Source organism: Protopterus annectens, chromosome 1.part2, assembly GCF_019279795.1.
Source record: "Protopterus annectens isolate FY-2018-M chromosome 1.part2, PAN1.0, whole genome shotgun sequence".
NCBI classification, from domain to species: Eukaryota; Metazoa; Chordata; order Ceratodontiformes; family Protopteridae; genus Protopterus; species Protopterus annectens.
The window spans coordinates 1085021200-1085047043 of record NC_056727.1 but is presented as its reverse complement, the minus strand read 5'-3'; the positions used below and the strand labels follow the sequence as shown (position 1 = coordinate 1085047043).

Genomic DNA, 25844 nt, shown 5'->3' with positions numbered 1-25844 from the left:
ATGTGTAGGACCTTTAGCAACAGGGGAAGAGGGGGAAATGCATACAGGAGCATCCTTCTCCAAGAGCAAGACATGGCATCTAATTTCCAAGCCAGAGAACTTGGGAATTTGTCTGTTCTGTGGGGAGACAAAAGATTTATTTGAGGAGTACTCCACCAATGAACTATGTTGAGAAATACCTCTCTATGTAACAACCATTTCTGAGGATCTACTCAGATTGTCTGCCACTACATTGGTTACTGAGGAAATATAGACTGCCTGAAGAATTAACTGATGGCTTATGGCAATGTCGTAAACTATGATGTTTAGTCTGCAGAGACCATAGGACTTTATTCCCCCTGCTTTTTTATTGTAACACATAACAGCGGTATTGTCCATAAAGACCATGAGTGGATCTGAAGAACAGAGGTAATGCCTGAAAAGCAAGGATCAAAGCTTTAATTTCCTTGACATTGATATGCTCTTTCACCTCCTCAGAATACCAGACCCTGAACCCTGATGCTGTTGGAACAGGCCCCCAGGCTTGGTCTGAGGCATCTGTAAGGAGATCCTGGTGGAGGGAAGACACCAGAAAAGGAAAACCTGGATTTAGAGGTATCTTGTTGATCCAGCAAAGAAATTCCTTCCTCAGGCAAGACAGGAGAGCTTTCCCCACTTAAAATTATCCATCATTTTAAGAATAGTATCCTTAATGGAGAGTTCTTCCACTGAGGAATCCTGGGAAAGAATATCCTCCTCATTATAGCCCTAAGCAAGAGGTGAATGAATCTGGGAAGAATGAGCTAAAGTTTCCCCCAGGCTAACTGGGGAGGAATGTATTCTAAGTTTGAGGTTGTGCTAACTGTGAAGATTGGGGAAAGATGGGCGAAGGCTGCCAGCCTAGTCAAATAGAATTTGATACACAATTCTGTCATTTGTATAAATAAATGTAAAATACAGGCTTGTGTTCTTAAATGAAAGAAAACACTGTAAAATGTGAACTTCAAGAATGTTGCAACATTGCCATCTGCTGTAAAGAAAACCAAGCCAAGCATTTCAAATGTTCTTTGAAGTTACAATTATCTAAAAAGTGGTGCCGAAATGGCTGGCTGAACACATTCTTTCTATTGTCTTAACTTAATAAATACTTGTTAAGAGTATGCATGTGAAATGTCTTTTATTGTTGTAGTTTCCTGAGCAGGTGTTTGATTGCTAAATAATGCAGTTTATGGCCTGGGAACTCCAGACTAAGTGTCAAAATGATGCAATGTGAATACTGGGAAAACCTAAGTGTCAAAATGATGTAATTTGGGAGGGCCTTAGCAGAGCTGTTTGTTAGTGAGTTTTAAAAACTATTGTTGAGAGAGAGGCTGAAGCATTTTGTCTTGGACCATCAACCCCAGCACTGCTTATGCTCTATTTATGTATGTAAGTAGGATTATATCACTGTGATTTCTCTTAAGAATAGCTAAAGATTAGAAATTTAGATTGTGTTTTTCTTTGACATCAGACCTGTCCTACTGTATTATTTTAAGTTTCTGTGTGATCTCTGAACTCTTAGATATCTCTGTGATGTAGTAGTATTGTCTTGTGTTTTAATTATTTATTATTAAATATTTTAAAAACCATTACCTGTGGCTGGTTTGTGTAGAGACAAAGTAAGCTCTAGAGTACATTGCATATTTATAGAGTTCGTTGTAGTAAGCCACTCTAATAAGCCTTAGACTGAATAGTCACATTACCAATTGGATAATAATATAGCACAGTAATAATTGGACACCCTTTTAAGGGCCTTTGGATAGTTGATAATTATTAGCTGGTGGTGGCAGGAATTACTACCGTATAGTCTAGGTAAAGGGGCACAGCTAGAGAATCTGTGTCAGCCTTTCCCAGGAGTGTTTGTGAAGTTGTATAAATACTTATCTCAATGTGTAGGTGTGTGTCAGCTACCTGGGCTGGGACACGAAGTACTGGTTGGACAGAGAGGGTACTGGAGGTTAGCTTGCCAGCTAGGCTGAGATCTGGACCCTATAGCTGTGCCAGTGGGTAGTCTTATTGGGGACCTGGGGAGCAAGGGAGCAACCAGCCCCAGACTGACTGTGATCTCTGTGTGCACTTAAGGGAAATTGTACTTTACTGTGTGTATTAGTTATCCTTTCCTCTTCTATGAGACTACCTCCCTGGTGTTAGTGGTGAGGATTCAGGCTCCTTGATTGCTGGGCCAGGGCACGGTTGTCACATTGTGGCTTGCAGTGGTGGGATCCACTTCACATACGAATTGGCTTGTAGTGGTTTGGGTAGAGCGAGTCCTATAGCTTATGTACAGTGATCTCTGGAAGTGTGTTGTACTCTAAATCAGCCATGCAGTGTATACTCAGAGTTCAGATCACAAGTTTTATTTCTTTTGTTAGCTTAGTTAGTCAGGATGAGAAGGCAACATGTCAGCACAGGAGTATGGAAAGCTGACAAGGAGCCAGCTGGTGGAGATGTGCCAGGCTAGGGGACTGGTGCATGGAAACCTGAATAAGGCAGACCTGATTGCAGCCTTGGTTACAGCTGCATCAGAAAACAGCATCCAGGAGGACTGTCAGACTGGCAGTGGAGATACAATATCCTCGGAGAATGGACAACTCAACCTTTCTGTGAAAGACAATCAGACTGGAAGTGGAGATACAATATCCTTGGAGAATGGACAGCTCAACCTTTCTGCAGTGGACTTAAAAATCCAGCTGGAACTAAAGAGACTTGAGTTGGAACCAGGCGTTTGGAGATAGAAGCCAAAGAAAAGGAGCGTCAGAAGAAGCATGAGAGGGAAATGCTGAATCTTCGCCTGAGTCATGGAGGTAATGGAGAAGGGAGTAACTGGACCCCAGAAACACAACAGGTCAGTAAATTTCTTCCGCAGTTTAAAGAGGGGGATAATTTTGATAGTTTCATTCACATGTTTGAAAGGGTATGCAAACAGTATAGTGTTGACCAAAGGCTCTGGGTACAGTTCCTGACCCCCTTACTCCATGGGAAAGCTGTAACTTGTATATCACAAACGCCTGACACTGACTGTTTTGATTATACTGCTGTAAAGAAATGTCTGTTACAATGTTTTAAGCTAACACCTGAAATATGTAGGAAAACGTTTTGTGAGCAAAGATGCAATCTATGTGAATATGTGTTGAACTGAGCACTTATTTTCATAGCTGGGTGAGTGGATGTCAGGTCACCACTTTTCAAGGGCTGGCAGACATTTTGGTGAGGGAACAAGCCCTTAGCACTCTGCTTGAGAACATGAGGATCTGGTTAGCTGATAGACAATGTGCTACATCAGATGAATTGGGGAAGAAGGGAGACCTATGCCTGGCCAGCAGGGCAGTACAACACAGGAAGGGGACCCCCAGTACTGCTCATGGGTCTAAAGTACCCAAAGTGGGCAGCACAGACTGCCCCAACAGAATCCACTAGTAGCAGGGGAAGCCACTAGTCCAGGTACACGTCCAGGACCTAGGGTGAAATGTTTTGAATGCAACCAGTGGGGCCATGTGGCATACAGGTGTCCATGGAGGCAAGGTGGGGAAACAAAGGTCAGGGAGCCAGTAATTGGGAAAGACAAAATGCCAATAGTGGGTTGTCTTTAGAACAGGGATATAGAACTACCATCCTGCAGAGATACTGAGAGGGAAGGATTTGGATGAGGCATTACCATGTACTTATGCAGTTATACACAATGAGGCTAGGAGACAAGCATATGGGTCTGCTAGCCTGGGGGAGACGCAGACAGACCGCATACATGCAGCCAGGACTGGTAAGGTGGTTACTTCAGGGAGTGAGCTACGCTGTAGCAATGAGACTGAAGGTGAGCCACAGCTGCTTGTGGGTACTGATGTTCCCTTGGACAGGGTAACTGCAAAGGTAGAGGTGAGTAGTAGTACCCAGGCTGACAGTGAGGCACCACACTGTCAGAGGATGCCAGACTTCCTGTGGAAGGGGAGCTGGGAATGGTTACAAGGAGATAGTTAAGACAGGCTCAGCTCTCAAACCCTAAATTGCAAGGCCTGAGACAGGTAGCTAGGGAGGCACCTGATTCTCAAGGGAAGGAGGAATCTGCATACTGGAACAAAGGGTTACTCTACAGAGGGTGGACTCCTGAGGGAGGGCTAGAAGGTGAGAGAGTACAGCATTTGGTAGTGCCTAGAGCCTACTGTCTGGCACTTCTAGCCATAGCCCATGATATTCCCTTTGCAGGTCATATTGGCATAAAATGTACAAAGAGGTGTATTATGCAAAACTTCTGTTGGCCTGGAATTTCCAGAGATGTAACAGGGTACTGCAGGACCTGTGAGCAGTGCCAAAAGGTAGGCAAGGCAGGAGACAAAGTGAGAGTTCCTTTGATGGCTTTGCCTGTGATTGAGGAGCCATTTCAGAGGGGTAGCTATGGATATTGTGGGTCCTCTGAGTACCCCAGTTCTACAGAGAAAAAGTATATCCTAGTGGTAGTGAATTATGCTACATGATACCCCGAGGCAGTGGCTTTGTCCTCCATCGAGGCAGAGAAGGTGGCAAATGCTTTGTTAGAGATTTTCAGCAGGGTAGGTTTCCCAAAAAAAAATACTGACTGACCGAGGTGCTAATTTCATGTCAGACCTGCTGGCTTGTCTGTGGAAGTCATGTGGGGTGAAGCACATGAAGACCACCCCCTACCATCCCCAGGCTAATGGTTTTGTTGAGAGGTTAAACTCTATAATCAAGTCCATGCTACAGGCATTTGCAGATCAGTTTAAGATGGAGTGGAACAAATATTTGCCCCATCCATTGTTTGCTTACAGAGAGGTTCTCCAGGAATCCACAGGTTTTTCACCCTTTGAGTTGCTGTATGGGCATAGGGTGAGGGGACCTCTAGATTTAATTCGAGAAGAGTGGGAAGGTGAGTGTGAGTCTCACAAGGAGTCTGTTGTGGCATACGTCCTAAACCTCAGGACAAGGTTCGGGGAACTCATGGGCTTGGCCCAGGAGCACCTGGCAGAAGCCCAACAACAGAAAAAGGTGTGGTATGACAGGAATGCTCGGGCTAGGGAATATGTTGTGGGGCAGCAGGTAATGGTTCTCATTCCTGTCAGACACAACAAGCTGCAAGTAGCGTGGGAGGGACCCTACAAGGTGGTAAGAAAGGTAAGTGATGTTAGTTACATGGTGGAAGTGCTAGGCAGATGGCAGGGGCACAAATTGTACCATGTTAACATGATGAAACCTTACCATGATAGGGAGGCCCTTGTTCTGAGCATTTGCAGTGGATTGCAGGAGGAGTCTGAGGGAGATCGGGGACTGACCTCCTCAGTCAGGCTCGGGCTAACACCTCAGTGGAAGGGGTAGCAATGTCCCAGCAGCTATCTCCTACCCAGGTTCGAGAAATATGAGCAGTGTTGCAGGAATTTGGGGATGTGTTCACTGGGAAACCAGGGTACACCCATCTGGTGCAGCACCAGGTGGATGGAGGAACCCAAAGGCCTATTAGGCAGGCCCCTTATATGGTGCCTGAGAGAATCAAGCAGACTCTGAGGGTGGAGGTACAGGAGATGTTGGAACTAGGGGTGATTCAAGAGTCCAACAGTCCCTGGGCCTCACCAGTGGTGTTAGTGTCAAAGAAGGATGGCAGCACCAGGTTCTGTGTGGATTACAGAAAATTAAATAATCACACAGAGTCGGATGCTTACCTCATGCCTAGGACAGATGTGGCCCTAGAGCAGCTGGGTGGGGCTAAGTATCTTACAACCATTGATCTTACCAAGGGTTACTGGCAGATGCCCTTGACTCCCAGTGCTAGAGAGAAGTCAGCCTTTGTGACTCCTTTTGGCTTGTACAAGTTCACAAAGATGCCTTTTGGATGAAGAATGCCCCAGTGACTTTCCAGAGGCTGGTGGATAATATCCTAGCAGGAGCAGGAGGGTTTGCCTTTGCTTACCTAGATAATATTGCCATCTACAGCCATTCCTGGCCAGAGATATTCAACATGTCAGGGAGGTGCTGGGCAGACTACAGATGGCAGGGTTGACCATTAAGCCGAGCAAATGTCAGGTGGGTATGGCAGAGGTCTCCTACCTAGGACATAGAGTAGGGAGTGGTAAGATAAGGCCAGAACCTGCCAAAGTGGAAGCTCTTCACGCATGGCCTGTACCTGTTACCAAAAAGCAGGTGAGGACATTCTTAGGGACAGCAGGGTACTACAGAAAGTTCATCCCCAGTTATAGTACCATAGCTGCTCCCCTCACAGACCTGACAAGGAAGAATAGGCCAGATAAGGTACTGTGGACCCCAGCATGTGAGCAGGCATTTCAGAAGCATAAAGAAGCTTTGGGGAGGACTCCCTGTGTTAGCCAGTCCAGATTACAGCAAAGAATTTGTTGTGCAAGTGGATGCTTCGAACCATGGGGTGGGGCTGTACTTAGCCACATTTCTTCAGAGGGAGAAGAGCACCCAGTGGTTTATCTCAGTCGTAGGCTCCACCCCAGTGAGGAATGCTATGCAGCTGTAGAAAAGGAATGTCTAGCTATAGTGTGGGCATTGCAGAAACTTCAGCTTTATCTGTATGGAAGAAAATTCACTGTAATGACAGATCACAACCCTTTAACATGGTTAAACAGAGACAGTCAGCAAAATGCCAAGTTGCTAAGATGGAGCCTGGGGTAGCAAGCATATGATATGTCAGTGCAGCACTGCAGTGGGAGTAGCAATGCCAATGCAGATGGGCTCTCAAGACAGGGGATGGGGTGAGGTACTCTCAGATAGACCTAACCCTCTCAAGCGGCGTTTCTCAAGGGTCACTTCAAAAACAAGCTTGCGTTCTCCAGGGGGGAAGAGATGTGAAGATTGGGGAAAGATGGGTGAATGCTGCCAGCCTAGTGAAATAGAATTTGATACATAATTCTATCATTTGTATAAATAAATGTAAAATACAGACTTGTGTTCTTAAATGAAAGAAAACACTATAAAATGTAATTTTCAAGATTGTTGCAACATTGCCATCTGCTGTAAGGAAAACCAAGCCAAGCATTTCAAATGTTCTTTGAAGTTACAGTTATCTAAACAAGTGGTGCCAAAATGGCTGGCTGAACACATTCTTTCTATTGTCTTAACTTAAGGAATAATTGTTAGAGTATACATGTGAAATGTCTTTTATTGTTGTAGTTTCCTGAGCAGGTGTTAGATTGCTAAATCATGCAGTTTGTGGCCTGGGAACTCCAGACTAAGTGTCAGAATTATGTAATGTGAATACTGGGAAAACCTAAGTGTCAAAATGATGTAATTTGGGAGGGCCTTAGCAGAGCTGTTTGTTATTGAGTTTTAAAAACTATTGTTGAGAGAGAGAGACTGAAGCATTTTGTCTTGGACAATCAACCCCAGCACTGCTTATGCTCTATTTATGTATGTAAGTAGGATTATAGTATTGTGATTTCTCTTAAGAATAGATAAAGATTTGAAAGTTAGATTACGTGTTTTTCTTTGACATCAGACCTGTCCTACTGTATTATTTTACTTTTCTGTGTGATCTCTGAACTCTTAGATATCTCTGTGGTGTAGTAGTATTGTCTTGTGTTTTAATTATTTAATATTAAATATTTTAAAAACCTTTACCTGTGACTGTTTTTTTTTTGGAGACAAAGTAAGCTCTAGAGTACATTGCATATTTAGAGTTCATTGTAATAAGCCACTCTAATAAGCCTTAGACTGAATAGTCACATTACCAATTGGATAATAATATTGCACAGTAATAATTGGCACCCTTTTAAGGGCCTTTGTGTAGCTGATAATTATTAGCTGGTGGTGGCAGGAATTATTACTGTATATTCTGGGTAAAGGGGACCAGCTAGACAATCTGTGTCTGCCTTTCCCAGGAGTGTCTGTGAAGTTGTATAAATACTTATCTCAAGGTGTGGGTGTGTGTCAGCTACCTGGGCAGGGACACAAAGCACTGGTTGGACAGAGAGGGTACTGAACATTAGCTTGCCAGCTAGGCTGAGATCTAGACCCTATAGCTGTGCCAGTGGGGAGTCTTATTGGGGACCTGGGGAGCAAGGGAGCAACCAGCCCCAGACTGACTGTGATCTCTGTGTGCACTTAAGGGACATTGTACTTTACTGTGTGTATTAGTTATCCTTTCCTCTTCTATGAGACAACCTCCCTGGTGTTAGTGGTGAGGATTGAGTCTCCTTGATTGCTGGGCCAGGGCACGGTCGTCACACTAACTTTGAATATTCCCCTGCTGAAAGGTATGTTGGGGCATTGAACATCATGATGGGCTTAACCCCATGCAAGAATGCTTTAACTATGAGACAGTAAGATTCACTATTTGATGTTTCATTGTCAAAATCATACTTTATTTTTTGCACTTGTAGGGCTTCACAGTATCACGTCCCGTACTTGTAATAAGGAGCTGAACAAAAGCATTATGCACAAGACATGTTGAAGGTTTAGTTACTGGAAGGAGATGCTAAGCAGAATGGTTGACTTCATGTTTACTAGTTAAGGAATAATTTGCTCTCTTTGGATTGGATAGAAATGGCTGAGTCAGTTAGTGGGGGTTATAACAATATAGAATATGTGTTGTATAACAGTGTAGTTGCGACAACCTGATATAGAACAGTAAATTCCCACGATGATGGAATTATAATTTGAACAGATTATATCATTTGAAAAAAGAGGGCTTCTTGTGTTTGTCGTAAATTTCTAGATAAGTTAAACATTAAAGTTGAGAAGCAAGGAACTATCACAAAGTATAAGAAATAAAAAAAAAAATAAAATATAAAAATATGTTGGCAAATGTTTACACGAACACTAAACACAATTATACATATATTAATTCCTATAGGAATGTAACAGGCCATAATAATTCTATTTTTGTAGCTGGATCAACAATTAGTGATTATGAATGAATTGGTACTAATAAATTTAATTAATATTTTGCTGGTTTTGGCATTGATGTGAGTGATTATTATTCACAATTCATGGAAGAAAGAATTGATTGTATGACAAAATGTCCTAATATTATTGAAGAGATGTTATTAAGAGCCATAAATAAAATTAAATCTGAATCATCGAGTAAACCTGATTGTATTCTTGGATTTTTTTTGGTTAATATAAAAGAATGTTTACTGAGAATGTTAACTAGGACATTTAAATCTGTGATCTATAATGGAAACGTACCAAGATCTTGGAAAGACTCGTAAGTTACCCCAATTTTTCAATCTAGAGATAAGATAGCAATCCAAAATTGTTGTTCAGTACGTCTAACACTGATATTATGCAAATGCTTTGAAAAATGTTTTAGTAAAATCATACTTAAAATAATCTTGCATTGCTTAATTTTTTCAGCATAATTTTTGAAAAGCCTTTCTACACTTATTAATTTCTCAATCTTTTATGATTACATTTCTGTTGCTGTGTTGATGAAAATTAGTATAGGTGTAATCTGTTTGAATTTAACCAAATCTTTTGGACTTACTATCATTCCATAGTATTGATTGGGCATTGGAACAGTGCAAAGTTAAACAATATTTATGTAGGTGGATTAATCATTGGCTCAGAGGCAGAACCCAAAGAGGACTGATTCAAAGAAAAAAATCAGATCCATCACTGGTGAGATGAAGTATTCTGTAGAGATCTGTGCTTGGGCTTTTATTATTTAATACCATTTTTTGCCTCTGTTCCATTTGATGATCATTGTTGATTCGATAAGTAAGCCAACCATTGTAAAACTGGCGTTTTTGCTAATAATGAAGATTATTTCACTAGTATTATTGTTTACTATACATATGTAAGTGGGCTAGTACAATTGGTCTCTCATTTAGTGAGAAAAAATGTCATGTATTCTGGTAAACAAAAATTAAGGAGATCTGTTACATTATCTACATTTGATTTATTGGAAGTTAGTGAATGTAAGGGTCTTGGTATACTGACTGATTCCTCTTTCTGTTTTGAAAAATCATGTGAGAGCCATCTGTAATAAGGCTTTGAGACAGATTCTCAAAAACTTTACAAAGTTACAGTCTTTAGCTAGTTTAGTTAACAGACTAGTTTTGGAACACAATATAGTGTCCTGTATTCTTAATTGACAGCTTAATTGTATAGAATGAATACAACATAAATTTACAAAAAAATACATGATATTAAGCAGTTGTGTTACAAGGATAGATGTGTTTCAGTGAGTCTTTATAGCTTCTGTACGTTATTAGATATTGTTATCTGTGCTAGCATGACTGGTTGTAGTTTTGTATATAATTGCAAATCCATCCTCAACCCCTTTTTTCCATTTATGCACATGGGGTCAGGGTGTCACTTCAACAGTGACAAATAATTGTAAATAATTTTAAAGTACACTGTGTTGTATGTGCTAGCATGATTTGCTGTAATTTTGTAAATAAGTTTGTCTTTTGATTATCACTCCAATTTATGCAAGATGTTTGAATATCAAAAAGTGTTCTTCTGGCTAACCAAATGTATGTGTTATTTGTGGGGAAAATTCTGAATGCATGCTCTGCCAGAGTCAGCTGACCTAGATGTGATGTAATTTTATGCCAAGGCTAGGAGAATAGAATCTTCACTGCAGCTGTTTGTTTACTTCTCAAAGTCTGATATGAGAGAGTAGAATTCTCATGGCAGCTCCCTGTTAGTTTTGAAAAAGATCTGCTATAAAAGCAGGTTTTGAGTCATTTGTTCAATTTTACCATTCAGTTGTTTTCCAGAGCTGTTCAGCAGTAGTAGTCCAGTTGTTTTTAGGAGAGTAGTAGTTGCAGTTGCTGAGGACAGACAACAGCCTGGAGTGTGGACATAATTTTTCATATAGTTTTGCCTTGCTAAAGTATTTAGATTAGATAGGAATAGTTAATCTTCAGATATTCAGGGAGCTACAAATAGATAGAAGTTTTCTAAAATCAATGTGAGATCTATCCTACAGTATTATTTTCATATTTCCTGTGTGTGAAACTCTGATGTTCTTTGGAATCAGTTATTCAGTATTTACATGTTTTAAAACTTTTATTTATTATTAAATGTTTTACTACCTGTCATCTTGGCTGGTTAATTAGTAAATACTTTTAATAACTTGATAGTGTTAATGCTTATTGTGATAACACCAGGCCCGCTCCGAAAATCCTTACTGCTTGGAATACATGCTACCATTTGTTTCATTGTTTATTTTACCCAATATAATTGAACAGCCCTTTTGAGGAGTATTGTGGCATTTGACTGGTGGCAGCCATTACCTTGTAATTTGGGAAAAGAAACACAGCAGATAAACCTGTGTCAGTCTTTCCGAAGAGTGCATGAATGTGTGAATATCAAACATTTAAGAGTGAATGTGTCAGATACCTAGAAATGGGACACAGTGTTCTGCAGTGGTCAGTGTGGGGACTCATTTGGGGACTTGGAGTGAGGCATATAGTCCAGTCCCAGGCATTGGAACCTGTTCCTGGTGTAATCTTAGGGGAAATAGTGTATTTCTATCCCTGCTTTTAGTGACACTCCCATACCAGAGACAGTAGTAAGGATTGAGACTCCTTAGTTACTGCCCCAGGGTAAAGAAGGCTCGTCACATCCTCCACTATAGATATATCAAGGGGTGATTTTTAGTTGATTGTAATGTGTTTAATTACTCTTTTCTTCAGTCTTTATTGGGCTTGGAAGTATATAATAATGTAAAGACATATAATTTAAAGCTTTGTTTAGAGTTATATAATAAAAAAACTTGTTATTTAACACATAGGATCATACAGTTATGGAATCAATTACCTGAATATATCAGAGATGCAAATAGTTTAGTAAAAGTGTTTGAAAGGTTCAGCTGGTCTATGGTGTTTGATCCAACAATTTCTGATGCAGCTTTCCTTGAAAGCTGTAAGGCTTGAAAACTTGATCTAATGAACTTATGATAAAGCATGGGTCAAAGTTTTGGGGATTTAAGATTAAAATCTTACAAGCTTAAAATACATAGTAATGAATATTTTATGCCTTGACTTCTCATTAAATATTATCAAAATAACAATACACTTTGTCCCAAAAGTAAATTTCTGGCATTGATGTGGAGAAAATGATGTGGTCAGGTAACCCAGCCTGACTTACTTGACTAATTTAAAACAGACTTTTAGTTTTGCTTGCTTAAGTGGTATATGTACAGCTGGAAGTGACATAAAAATTATTAATGTAATGTCTTCATCTTTTATGCTGTTGTTGAGTGAGGGTAAGGATGCAGAAGCTAAAAACGTATGAGGAGTGGAGCTAAAAGTAAATAGAAATGCTATTAAAAAATTGCTGGGAATTTGTATTGTGACTGCTGTGCCACAAAACTGTATATACTTAGTTAATGTCTTCTGCTGTATACCGTATTTTAACATATTGTTTGAAAATTCTCTGTATACTGTATTTTAACATGTTGTGTAAAATTTTAAGCTTTTCTCCCTGGGCCTCCACTGAAAATGGACCTGTTTCCAGTCGGACCATCCTGGTTAACAAATGTAACATTAACAAATAAATAAAATAAAAATTATTGGCAGTGTATGAGTATTGTTGGTTTGAAGAGAATGGTAATCTGGCTGAGCTGGAGAGATGTAGTGAAGAATTTTGTGCTTTCTTCTGTTGGTTGCTTTTTGTTATTTATATTTGCATGCAAGCATACCACAGTATATTAACTCTTAGTATAACCAACTACTTTTAAATACTGGATTGTACTAAGTACAATAAATACACGGAGGCAAACTGCTTCAGTAAACTGCTTTAGTTAGTACATTTCTGTTACATTTGACTTTTGGTTCAACAAACACACAACACATATGCTGTCAGCTCTCTATAGCAAATTCCCAAAGTCTGTTTAAGTATAGTTACATTTATACCAGAGGATCTGGTATTTTTCCAGAGTCTGATGTAAAACAGTTCTTTCTTTGCATAACAGTTTTTCCTTTGTTTCCTTGTCCTTGCTTCTTTGTAGTTTGATGATCCATGAAAACTCAGTCTTGCATTATCTGAAACGTGGTGTTCCAGCTCTATCTGAAACTTGATGTTACATTTCTTTACTTTGCAGATGTCCTTTTAGCTGCCATATGCGCAGTCGTTTTTACAGACTTTGTTTCTCAATAACATACTCCTTTACATGGATGCCAAATTTTAACTATGCTATGCCAGCACATTTACTACTACTTATTTTTCAGCATTTTACACTATTTCTAAATTAACCCTTTATATTTTATATTATTCTTGCAGCTTTTATTCAAGCTAATAATCATGCTAGCAGTAGTTTGAAAAGTCAGTATATACTATATAGAACAGAGTATTCTTTCGTGTAGAAGGGAGGTTTAGACAGTTGTTTGTTAGCATTACACCAAAGTATCAGTTTACTTTGTGGTAGTATTAATATGTTTGGTATAGAAAAAAACATGACTTTGTGATCATTGATAAATGTTTAGAAATACTTTGTAAATTTGTTGTTTTTAAATTTCAGATTAACGATGCTCTTCGATCTGAAGTCATAATAGATAAAGTGGGAAATGTCACACATTTATGCACTAACCTTTTAGCATTCTTCTTACTGAATCACATTGGATTACTATGAGCTGTTTTGTAGGCCACTGCTAAAACATGTCACTGCCTTTCCTATTTGAACTTTATATATATATATATATATATATATATATATATATATATAATGTATGTATTGCCTTGTGAAAATTAGTCTGCTTCAGAAGGTAGATCCTGCTGTTATATTTTCCACGTTTATTGTTAACCAGCATACCTCTGTACTGTCCAGGTTTTCACTGGATATCTAGATTTTCGCCTCATATGTTGGTCTGTTCCTCATAAATTCTGTGATTTTCTGGCAAATCATCAAGAACTGAAATCTCTAAATGACGTGAGTTTCAGACTTCATATCTGTCAGAAGATGCTGACTAATATGAATCCCTGTTATTCTAGCAACTTTCTACGTTTGTAAGAAGTTCCTCTGTTATTTTTTCTTTATCAAGATTTTTGCGCTAAGAAGTGGGAGGTATGTTAACCAGGTACATTACATGTATTTTATCTTATGAACTATTCTGAATGGTCAGCATTTGATTGGTACTACCTGCTTTACAGTGAGCTTCAATACATTTCTGCCTCAGTGCTTCTGCAGAAAAGAAAGAGATCATTGTTAAATAAGCATCCTTCCTATATGTTTTAAACATCGTTATTAAATTATCACTTAAGACCTAGAGAACATAAAATAACAGAAAAGAAAACAAATCATTTTTCTTCCATTTAAATACACTATGATGTGATGATGTGGGGTGTTGCCATCTATGCCAGGGAGAGTAGGGCAGTACATGTGTAACATATACCACCAGAGTTAGCTAGGGTTTTGTAAATAATTTTGTGTCATTTGACTGTCACATCGACTTCTACAGATGCTTGTGTTAAAATGTATCAACAGTGTTATTATAACTGATTGAATATTTATGTTTAAACAAAGAATTCTGGAAGGGAAGAAAAGTTTTTGATATTTTTCTATACCTTTCAGATCTACAACAGATATTAGCAAAGCTCTTCAGTGTGTACTATATCAGAATCAGGTGGTCAAATGTGATATCATTCTATAACCAGGACTGAGAGAAAGGAACTCTCCCAGCAGTTTTTGTTTTGTTTTCTTTGGAAATGATAAAAAGATCTATATACTTAGTTGAGTTCAGTTTAGTTTTGAAGCTCGTCACCTTGCCTTGGGGAATTAAGCAAGTCAGCATCTAATCTTGCCTTGTTGTATTAATTAAGTTAGCTAGGGAAAAGTTATTCTTTAGAAAGTCAAGAAATACAGTAAGTTTAGTTAATTATTGTTTTTCTCATCTGTTTGAATCTGTCCAACTGTGTTATTTTTATTTCTCCTGTGATTGAAACTCTGTTGTTTATTGTACTTACATATTTAATATTCTCATGTTTTCTCTTTTATTATTTATTTTATATTTTTCATTGTGGCTGGTCTTATGGAGAATACTTTTAACATCTTGAGAGTACTTGTGCTTATTTTAGTGATGGCTTGGCCCCTTCCAAAAGCTTTGCTTGCACTCTGCCATTTATATTAGTATTGATTTACTCAGTATAATTGGATACCCTTGTAAGAGCCTGAGAGTGGTTGACTGGTGGCATAGGTTACATTATAGTCTGGGCGGAAGGAGTACAGCTAGTAAATCTGTACCAGCCTTTCCCAGGAGTGTGGTTTTGTGTGTGTGTGTGTGTGTGTGTGTGTGTGTGTGTGTGTGTGTGTGTGTGTGTGTGTGTGTGTGTGTGTGCGTGAAATACCCAGGTGTGGGTGTGCCAGCTACTTGGAACTGTGACACAGCGCTCCAAAGTAAGTCATGTTTGGGATCTGGAGAGACAGAGAATCCAGTCCCAGGTCTGGAGCATGTTCCCTGTGTGCTCTTGGGGGAAATTGTGCTTGATGCAGAGTGCTGCATGTGAAAATACTGTGTAAATTCATTCCTGTTTTTAGTGACCTCCTCTCACCGGTGTCATTGATGAGGATTAAGGCTTCTTGATTACTGGTCGGGGGTAGAGGGGGTGCCACATATAATTTGCATATGTTTTCTTTCTTTGTATCTATCATCAGTCCAACATTATATAGTTGAATTCCTGCCTTCTCTTAAACCTCACTCCTCCTCCTCCTCCTGAACATTATTTTGCATATATTGTTCCCACAATTTCAATTTCTTTCTATGTAATTTGCTCCTCCCCTTTTCTAAAGATCCCCTCTTCCAGTTCTTTTATATCTTTTATAATATTTAATACTTTAAATACAGTTTGATTATACTTTGACTTCCATTTTCTAGTAATTGCTTTTCTGAAGGCACCAGAATTAAACTTGATAGAGCCTTAGTATGTTTAGGCAGTTCAGATCCCATGTCCCAGCTCAAAAGAATAATTTCCTAAGTTACAGCCATTTGCTTCACACAGTATTTCTGACACAGTAATCTGCAGGAATTTTTTAAAATCTGTCAACTCTTTTCCCTCACAAAACATATGTTCCCATTTATCTCTTTCTTCCCCATCATACCTCCAACACTTGCTATCTACCTGAGGAAGAATTCTTTGAAGTCTACCTGTGGTATAAAAATACATATGCAAAATCTTCCAAGCAAAGATCATAAATCTTCTGGACATTTTTTGTTGCCTACTTGGGAGCCATATATATATATGCCCTTCCATTTTTCTTCCAGTCTTTTCTAACCTCTAATTTATTCTTACAGTTATCATGCAATATTTATATACTCTACTAACTATCCCTTTTTAACAGCATTTTCTGTTCTAGATTCATCTAACAAGTCTTCCAGAGTAGGTCTTTCACTTAAGATTCCCTGTCTGTTTTTCTTTGCCTATACTCTGACATCAGACCCTGTTAGGGAAGGCAGTCTGTAGTCTGCAGTCCAGATGTCATCTTAGCCTCATCCCATTCTTTTACCATTCTCTCTGTAGTTATTTGTTCCCAGTACCTTGGTTTCTTTGTCATTTTTTCTCCAGTAAGTTCCAGCCCTTCTTGCCTTATTTCCTGTACCCTTACTTGCAGTCATGCTACTGGCAAAATCTCCTTACTCCTTTCTCATGTTGACTTAGTTATTGGAATAACTTCTGCTACTTTATTAAAATATTGTCCTGTGTGGTTATTATTCTCCTTAAGGATCTGCATTGAAAATCTCTCTCTACATTACACGGTGGTGCAGTGGTAGCATTGTTGCCTCACAGCAAGAGGTTCTCCCATTTGATTCTCGGCTGGAGTGCGGGAAGTGCCTTCTGTGTGGAGTCTGCATATCCTCCCCAGTGGCGTTCCGAAAGACATGCGTGAATGGGCGTGCCTTCGTTAAAGGTTGAGCGTCGAGCTGACAACTCGGCACCGTAAAAATCTACTGCCAATCATTAGCGGACTGGAGTTCCGCTGTGGCGACCCCTAACCGGCAAAAATCAAAAAACAACAACAACATTGAAAATCCCACTCTCTTTTTCTATTTTCTTGAACTTCTCCCTGCTTCATCATCATTCCTTTCTATTTTCAATTATAAGATTCTACTTGTGTTATGTATATGAGCCTTAATTGTGCAGCTCTAAAATATTCCTTAAAATCAGGTAATCCTAAACCATCATGTTCTTTTCAAAGGATCAACTTATCCCATGTAACTCTTGACCTTTTCTCTTCCCAGATTAATTCCTTTGCTCATTATTATTTTCTGTCCACAACCTCTCCTCTGCTTGATAAAAATATGCCTGACCTGTATATAAAACTAAATGGACTAAAAACATTTTCACGGCTTGCATCTTACTATCCACATGTGTAAACAAGAACTTTCAGTTTCTCAGTTTTTGAATTATCTTTTGTTTAGTCTCTTCCCATGTATCCTTAGCTGCCATAACATAAGCCTTTTTAATCCATACTTCTAAATACTACATGTTATCATGTCCCAGCAAATATGAGTATTTCTGTACCAATATGTGTGTGGGTAATTAATTTACAGCTATAACCTTTGTTTTATTGTCATTAATGTTATATCCCAAAAAGACTTGAAACTGTCTCAAATTGTTCCACAACACTGAGATGTCCTTTTCTGAAATGATCAGGTACAAAATAATATTATCTGCAAATAAATCCAACTTTTCTTAATTACCATGGCAATTATACCCTTCCATTTCTGAGTCCCTTATTTTCTTTACCAGTGACTCTAAATATAACATAAATAACAAAGGTGAGAGAGGACACCCCTGCCTGGTTGGTCTGTTCAAACACGTTATCAGAGATGAATCCCCCTACTTTGATTCTTGCCTCTGATCCTTCATATATCCTCCTAATTAATCTTATTATTGTATCAGGGTATGCAAATGCTTCCATTGCCCTACTCGCAAAATCCTAGCTTATGCTGTCAAATGTTTTTTCTGCATCAAGATCCACCAACAACAGCAGTATTTTCTTTCATTCTGCTTCCCTCTGGATTATCCTTGTCCTTTTAATGTCAAATGCTTACCTCCCAGCCATAAACCACACTGATCCATAACTTTCAATTTTTAGCAACACCTTTGCCATTCATTTTTCTTGTATAGACATAAAACACTTTATAATCATGGTTTAAAATTGAAATGGAGCTATACAAAGCTGGGTCTGATGAGTGTCTGCCATCTTTAGGTAATACAACCACAACTTTCTTCCAAGATGGCGCTTCTACTCCCTTTAAAATACTGTTAAACAAAATCTTCACAATTGTTATCACTTTCTTCCCATCTAACTTCCAAACTTCCATAGGAATACCATCTGTTCCTGGAGACTGATTATACATCACTTTTTTTTTTCATCTCCTTTTATGTTAACTGTTAGTGGTTGAGGCTCATCTGCCTCTAACTTTGGCATAATTAAGTCTTCCATAAGTATTTGTATTTGTGCTCTTTCTTTGTTGCTAAATTGCTCTGTTTTATACAAGTTTCATAAAGTTTCCAAAATTTCTCTACTTCTACAGTATCTTTGGTTATTTTTCTTATTATAGGCTCCCTAGGTTTGGTGACAACCCTTTCTAATTTATGTTGCCTAGGTCATTGTTCTAAAAGTTTTTTGTGCTGTAGAATTATTATTAAAAAGTAGCTGCTTAACAGCAGTATAATAAAACATCCTTCTTGGTTAAGGGTTGCAACTCTTACTAGTAAAGATAATTTCATACACATGATGATAAAACATCATTGACTAATAAGGCTGTATTTTTCCTTTCATATATTTTCATTTCAAAGAGTGAAAGAAGAAACCTTTTGGAGGAATTATTTTTACAGAGTGTCTTTGATCAAACAATCAGCAGAACTGTCCTCATTGGCTCTACATTCTGCCGCAGCTACCAGGACTGGGAAGGATGAACACAAGATAGACACTTGCAAAACAGGTGAGCAGTTATTGACTTAAAAACTTTAGTTGCTTGAGAGCAGCATTGTCAGAGCAGGTAGGATCATAGTTCTATGCAGAATGAAGATGTGTGCCACAAAATGTGACTGATATGGAATTTAAGAAGGTACCCAGGGCAAATCAAGTGATGGAATATGTACAAGAGTTATGTATTTGAAATGGTAAACAGGGTAAATGAGGTATTCAGTTTCCCTGCAGTTGTAAATTTAGGGCAGTACACATGACAAGTGAGGTATTGAGAGTCATAGCAGAGGTACAGGGTTGAGAAAGGTACTTAAGGTAAATTAGGTGCTTAGAATTATATAAGAGTAATGAGAGTTTGAAAATTCTCAAAGGAGATTAAATGTTTGAACTCGTGCAAGTGATTTGAGGTTTAATATGTAATAGTTGCCGTTCTCCAGTGTGCCCATGTTTGACATGTACTCCCAACGTATTATTTCTGTCTGTTCCTACAGAATGAGAATGCTGTTAAATACCTTGGAACATGGGTTGATAATTTGTACTCCTTTGATCATTTTCCCACCTGCAGGTACTACCTAGAATACACAAACAGTCTATACACATTCAACTGCACAAATGGTAACTCACAGAAATGCAGCCTCCTAAGATTACTTGTTTTTTTTTTCCCAAGGAGCAAGCCCCCCTGCATCCCTCATGTGCGACTTCACCCATCATACTCTTCTTATATATTCTTACCCAGAGGTCACTGTAACTTAGAGAAAGAACAACCAGGGCAAAAATGCTTTCATTTTATCTCAGGAACATTAAAGACTCCGACTACATAATGATGACTACAGTTCAAGCCCATATATCAGTCAGTAACCTATGTAACATAGGTAACATGCAAACAGGAGCAAGTAAACACTGTCACCTTAGAAATGAGCAAAGAGCGGTTGAACAGCTGCAGGTAACATATAAATATTTACAGATGCAATTATATATACCAAAAAAGGAATAACCGGGAGTATAATCAGGCAGAGAAAAAAATGGCAAAAATTCTTAAGTGAAGGATTTATTTCTGAATTAGAAGTCATAGTTTGTGGAAATTTGAAATAAAATATATTCTAGTATGAGTGTAGCTTAGCTTTCATTTCAAGTTACAGTTTGAAGTTCTCAAAATTGATTTTCTTATCCATTCTGTAATTTCACTGCTGGGAATAAATGTTGAGCAGCATGCATTTTTTTTATTTAGTTTTGTTGAAAATAAACAGCAACTGTCGTCAACCTTACAGTTTGGACATTTACATATTTCAAACTGGAGTGCCAAAGACGGTGATTTTCTATATTTCGAACTGAAGTTGATTGCTTTTTTAGCTTGCCACACATGAGTTTGTGCTGTTGATAATAACTTCTGGAACTATGCTGAGGCGTGTTTTACCCAGCCAACTGTTTGCAGGAAGTATGTGTCACAAAACACTGCATGTATGATATGTAAGCCATTCTAGCTGAGGAGCAGTAAGCCTACAAATTCTCAGTGAGATTAAGTTGCTTGATAGCTATTTCCGTTTGTTGAACATATTTATATCCTTGTCAACTGTAACTTTTTGAGAAACTACTGAAGAATGCATGTTAATTCACAAATAAGTTATTCTGTGTATATGTTAATGCATTTGCTGTGTTAGCTGATGTTAAGGCATTATTTTCTGCCACTTTGCATTTTGAAAGGTGTAGTTATCTAGGGTGAAGAAAAGCACCCAACATTCTTATTTTCTTACTGTTTAATCTCGCTTCCTTAACACTGCATTATTTTAGCTACTTAGTACACTTTCCTGAGCCATTGATGTAACATGCTGTAGTGAATGCTGAATTTGTTTATTTATGTGCATAGATACAGTGTATCATACATGCACAGATATATACATACATGCTTATATGCATGTTTATACAAATACTCACACACATGCATATGCACTTTGTATGTGTGTAGATAAACAGACAGACAAAGAGGTATAACGTTTCTAATGGGAGTATTGCAGGGAATCCCTTGGTGGGCAGCAGCAGAGGGATAAGTTGTCAAGTTAAAGAAAGCCTTCTTTGTACTGTTAGCAGTTTGGGGGTATCTCTGTTTCACTGATCAGTGCGAATAGAGAGGAGGACAGCAGCTATGGCAGTAAGAAACGGCCATAATATAGGAGGAGGAGTTTGATGAGGCCATAGAGAGTGAATTCTGGACACACACATAGATGTTTTGATAAAACATCAAGTTATAGTTGATCAGGCTGTTCTCAACAAGGGTGCAGAAGCACTGATCCTAACTGTGGACATTGTCAGGAGGTGGGAGGAACATTTTAAGGAACTGTTGAATCTTATGGACATGGCCTCTTTTAAGGAAACAGTGCCAAATGCAAGTGGTGAGAGTGAGTCTGTTCATGTAGAGGTGAGTGCAGCAGTTTAAGAAAGTTAACAAAGCCAGATGAGTGCATTAGAGCCATCCAAAAATGCTGAAGGTGCTGGATATTGTTGGAATGCTGTGGTTACTCCACCGGTTCATGATTTGCATAAGAAAGATATCAAGATACATCCAAAATGTGGATAATATCTAGTTTTGGGGCATAACAGTTAGATCTTTGTTGTTTTCAGGTAATGCTGTTGCCTTAATCTTAACTGACCCTGACCTTTATAGTGCACAGTTATACTCCATTACTAAATGTGAGGCACTAGGGTGAAAATCAGTACCTGTAGATCAAAGGTCATAGTTCTGTATTGGAATAGAATGGAGGGTAAGTATATTGTGGTCTTGGCCACTAGTGAGGGTAAAGTGGATTGGGAAATTGACCATTGAATAGATACAGAGGTGGGAGTACTGTGGGCATTGCACTGCACTGTGATGGTGAAGCAAGAGCGGAGTCATCTCAGTTTATTGGTCATTTCTTTTCACACTTTATCACGTTACCATATTTATTTTATTTATTGACATTTGATTAGCAGAAAAGTCTGACTGGGTATGAGCTCATTTTCATTGGGAAGAAAAGCAAAGTATTACAAAACTTTTTAAGAATAATAATTTTGCTGTCGTTAAAAATAATGCAAAAACAGCTACAGTTTAAATAATTACTCCAAATTAAACATAATATGAAAACATTGGTTAAGAATAGATACAAGTTATATGACAATGGTTTAATAGTTAGAGAACTTTAGTCAGTTTATAGAGTAATTAAAGATGTTAGTGTAATACAAACTGGAATTGCAATACAAAGTGAGAGAAGAGCAGGCTTATTGTATATTTAGAGAGAAAGCCGGGGGAGAAACTGATAGAAGTAAGAAAGTGAGTGAAGAAGGGAGAGTAAGGAGATGTAAGGTATGAATAGGTATTTCTCCACATTTATGTATGGTGTTTAGCAAGGACAGAGGCAGCTTTTGGCTAGGAAGTCTACCATAATTTTAACTCTCTGCCGTATTACCATGATTTTATTTCCAGGGTTTCGTGTATGCATCAGATTGAGTGAACTCAACCCTTGCCCTACCAGACTGGATGTATATCTTGTCTGCAAGTCTTTGAATCCTTTCTTTACCAAATAATTGCTTTCCACCCTTTTGTTGGGTGTCTTAATAGTAACTCTATTAAGGGAGACTTTAGGGACCTCGAGGCTGCTATAAACCTTGATGATCCCAGTTGCTGATCACCCATCTAAAGCCTTTTATTTCATAATAAGGTTTTTAAGAGGGTGGCACAGATACATTTTAACTCATATGTTAAGGAACATGATGTCTATGATTTATTTCTATCTGGATTTCAAACTCTATAAATTACTGAGGCATCTCTCACCCAAACTGTTAAGGATCCCTTCATTGTGCAAGATCACTGGAACTACTAACTCATTTTTGGATCTTCGTGAGCTCTTAGTGGTATTTGACCCATTTGTAGTACTTACTGTGGTTTGTCAAGAATTATTAGCTTTATCTGTTATCTATGGTGTCAGAGGTTAGTCTCTGCAGTCAGTTTCTCCTCACCTTAATAATGGACTGTAGCATTTCATAGGGTGCCATTTTAGACTTTGTGTTTTTCACTGTGTATGTGCTGCCTTTGGCAGAATGAAGTACCATTGGTGCTGCTGATAACCCGGTGCTTTTCCTGTTCTTCCTTCAGAATACTGTGTATTTTTTAAAGTCCCTTGCAGATGATGTGGGATGTATTCATGAGTAGATGGTTAGTAATCAGCTGTTGGCATGACTGTACATGACATGGTGGGATGCCAGTGTTATGGTAATTGTTTGAAATGTCCCAATCCATTTCAATGCATCCTGTAATTCTGAGCCTGAATGGATGAAAAAAATGGACTTAAATACATTAAGTTCAAAATAGCCATTTCTCACAATATTCCCTTTTCTGAGGCATAGTGATATCAGAGCTAGTATATATAAGTTCAAGTTTAAAGAAGCGGAGTGATGTTCCATATTCACTCTTCTATTGCATTTTCTGTATTTTTTCATCATGTCAGCAATCAGTATTATGAGTGTCAATGGTAAGAGATGCACTTGAAACTGTGTTGTAGAGGCAAAGGCAGTGGGTAATCCTTGATTCCAAATTTAAACTTAAAGATCAACTGTCAGTGGTTAATAAGCCCTTGTGGTTCTAGCTGCGAAGATTTTACACAAATAAAACACCTGATTCCATGTATAACCAGCCGTGTTTGTTGATGTCTTCATTTTCTTGTGCCTTGACTGTTACAGTTCTCTGTGCTTGGGGTGTCTGGACTCCGCCTTGATCATTTGGAGAGGGTGCAGAGCAATACTGTCAGGCCATTAACTATCTCTTCTCATTACCATTGTTTCACTCTCTTCTTTAGGAACCTTTACTTTCTGTGATCTCATATTGTCCACAAGGTTGTGGCCTTGTCAATTTTGGTCCTATAGAACATGGGTCCTATCTACCACATCACTTGTACCTGACCATCTAGTCCATGCCCTTTGCTCATCCACTGAGGGGGCTGTTAGTGATTCTGAATATATTGCTGGAGTCCTCTGAGATTCAGTAGTGTTGCTTATTAGGTCTCTCTTCTTTGGAATTTACTACCTCAGTACTTTGGGAAGCCGTAGTGCTGACTCATTTTAAGAAGTCACTCAGGACTCCTTTATTCCAGTTAATCTTTTAATATTCTTCCATATTTAACTTGTTTATTCATTTTTGTCTCATGTTCATATTTTTGGCATGTGGTATACCTCATTTGGGCATGTTTGTATTTACTTTTGTTTTAATGCACAGTACTTTTAAGCAGTTGATCAGTAAGTAGCAGTTGATCAGTAAGTAATATGTTTGTGAGTGAGTGAGTGAGTGAGTGAGTGAGTGAGTGAGTGAGTGAGTGAGTGAGTGAGTGAGTGAATCTGTGTGTGTGTGTGTGTGTGTGTGTGTGTGTGTGTGTGTGTGGTGTTTTTTTTTTTTTGCTGGTGTGGATTTTTAGTCCCTAGTGCTGTTTTTTTTTTTTTTTGAAGAAAACGCAAGTCAAATAGTATTGTGTATTTCATGGCTCAGAAAGTGAGACACAGGTCACTTTGGAGCAGTCAGTAGGCTGTGGACTATAAGGAGAATCGTGCTACTCGATCGTTATAATTTAAAAGTGTAAGTTCTTTTTTTTCTTTGTTAGGAATCCTTGGGGCCTTTGCTTTTGAGTAACTTCCTTGGATTTGTACATACCAAAGGGGGCACCGTGCTCAGTGATAGGTCTGTTAAGGGAAACATACACAGTAGGATTACTTCTTTAGATTTTGATGTATTTCCTTGGAAATTAACTGAGCCAGATAAAAGAAATACCAGACTATGGTGGAACCGTGATGATCAATGAGAGAGAAAGTTGTCCACAGCTACTCTTTTGGCCATGGTTTTCTGAAGAGGTGCAGTATTTATAAGATATGAAGCAGGAACAGCTTCTTTTGACAAACACAACTATGCTGCACTTGTAGTTTGACTATTTTAGTGCACCAGACGTGTATATTCTAGCCCTTGCTAGAGCTACTTAGTATCAATAGGTGAGTAGGTAATTGTCTCCAGCTTGCAGTCATCAGCAAACTTGTTCAACCGCACTTCTTAGATACTGGCTTTGATGTCTGTGAAATTAATACCCAACAGGATAGGCCCGGTAGTAATCCCTTCAGTACCCTATTTTATACAGTTTTATGTTCAGAGAAGATATTTGTGTGCAGCTAAGGTTCCATAGAATTTTGACTTGAAATTAGTGCTGGTCCTCAGACTGATGGAACGCACCCGCAAAGTATGGCAAAGAAAAGAATGCAAGTGGGTAAACATTAATGCTATGATTTACTGATCTAATGTTATGGTTGGGTACCTAACACAGCTGTACTTTACACATTCATTTGAAATGTTACATGTGGAATAGACAAGTTTGTCTTTTTTTTTGCTACCAACTTCTGTTTCTTCAGAAATAGAGGTTAAAAAATAATGAACAAGACAGTTAAAAATGGAAAGTGAAATAACTTCTCATTGCCCACTGGATAACAGGAGATAAATCATCATGTGCTAGTGAGCTAAGTTTGAAAGTGGATCAGGGAGTTCTGTAGGTAGAGGTTTATACAAAGTAGGTTTAAGGTAAAAGGTGAACACTACAAAAGCTAGAGGAAAAAAATTCAGCTGCGTGAAGCAGAGAGGTAAAGCCATAACTGCAACCAATCTGACTAAAGTTTAAATAGAGGCTTAGGTATATAGAAAAGCCTGTGTAAGGACTACGGGACTGAGTAGCTGATGCTACTTTGCCTGTTATGAGCGAGATGGGGACAGCAGTTGTGTGTTGTGATATATGAACACTCAGCAGAGATGGATGTCCTTGACTGATAGCAACACACTGGGAAAATGTACCCACCAAGCATGTGCTGTAGCAGCATTAGGGCATGTGCAGAAGCACATAGCCAGTAAGGCCTGCATTTTTAAGTAATGCTCATTCAGGATGCCACAGTGCTGGAGTTAGAGGCTATGCAGATCTCCTCATGCATCATG

At 38.6% G+C, this 25844-nt stretch overlaps 1 protein-coding gene across 1 annotated transcript in view; it reads left to right on the top strand.

Annotated features, from left to right (window-relative positions):
* The window catches only part of LOC122792429 (synapse-associated protein 1-like), a 353118-nt gene that overhangs the window by 274344 nt on the left and 52930 nt on the right, over positions 1-25844 (top strand). The window contains exon 6 of the mRNA XM_044060219.1: positions 18733-18878. Coding sequence (XP_043916154.1) covers positions 18733-18878 — 146 coding nt within the window. The remainder of the gene's footprint in view (positions 1-18732; positions 18879-25844) is intronic.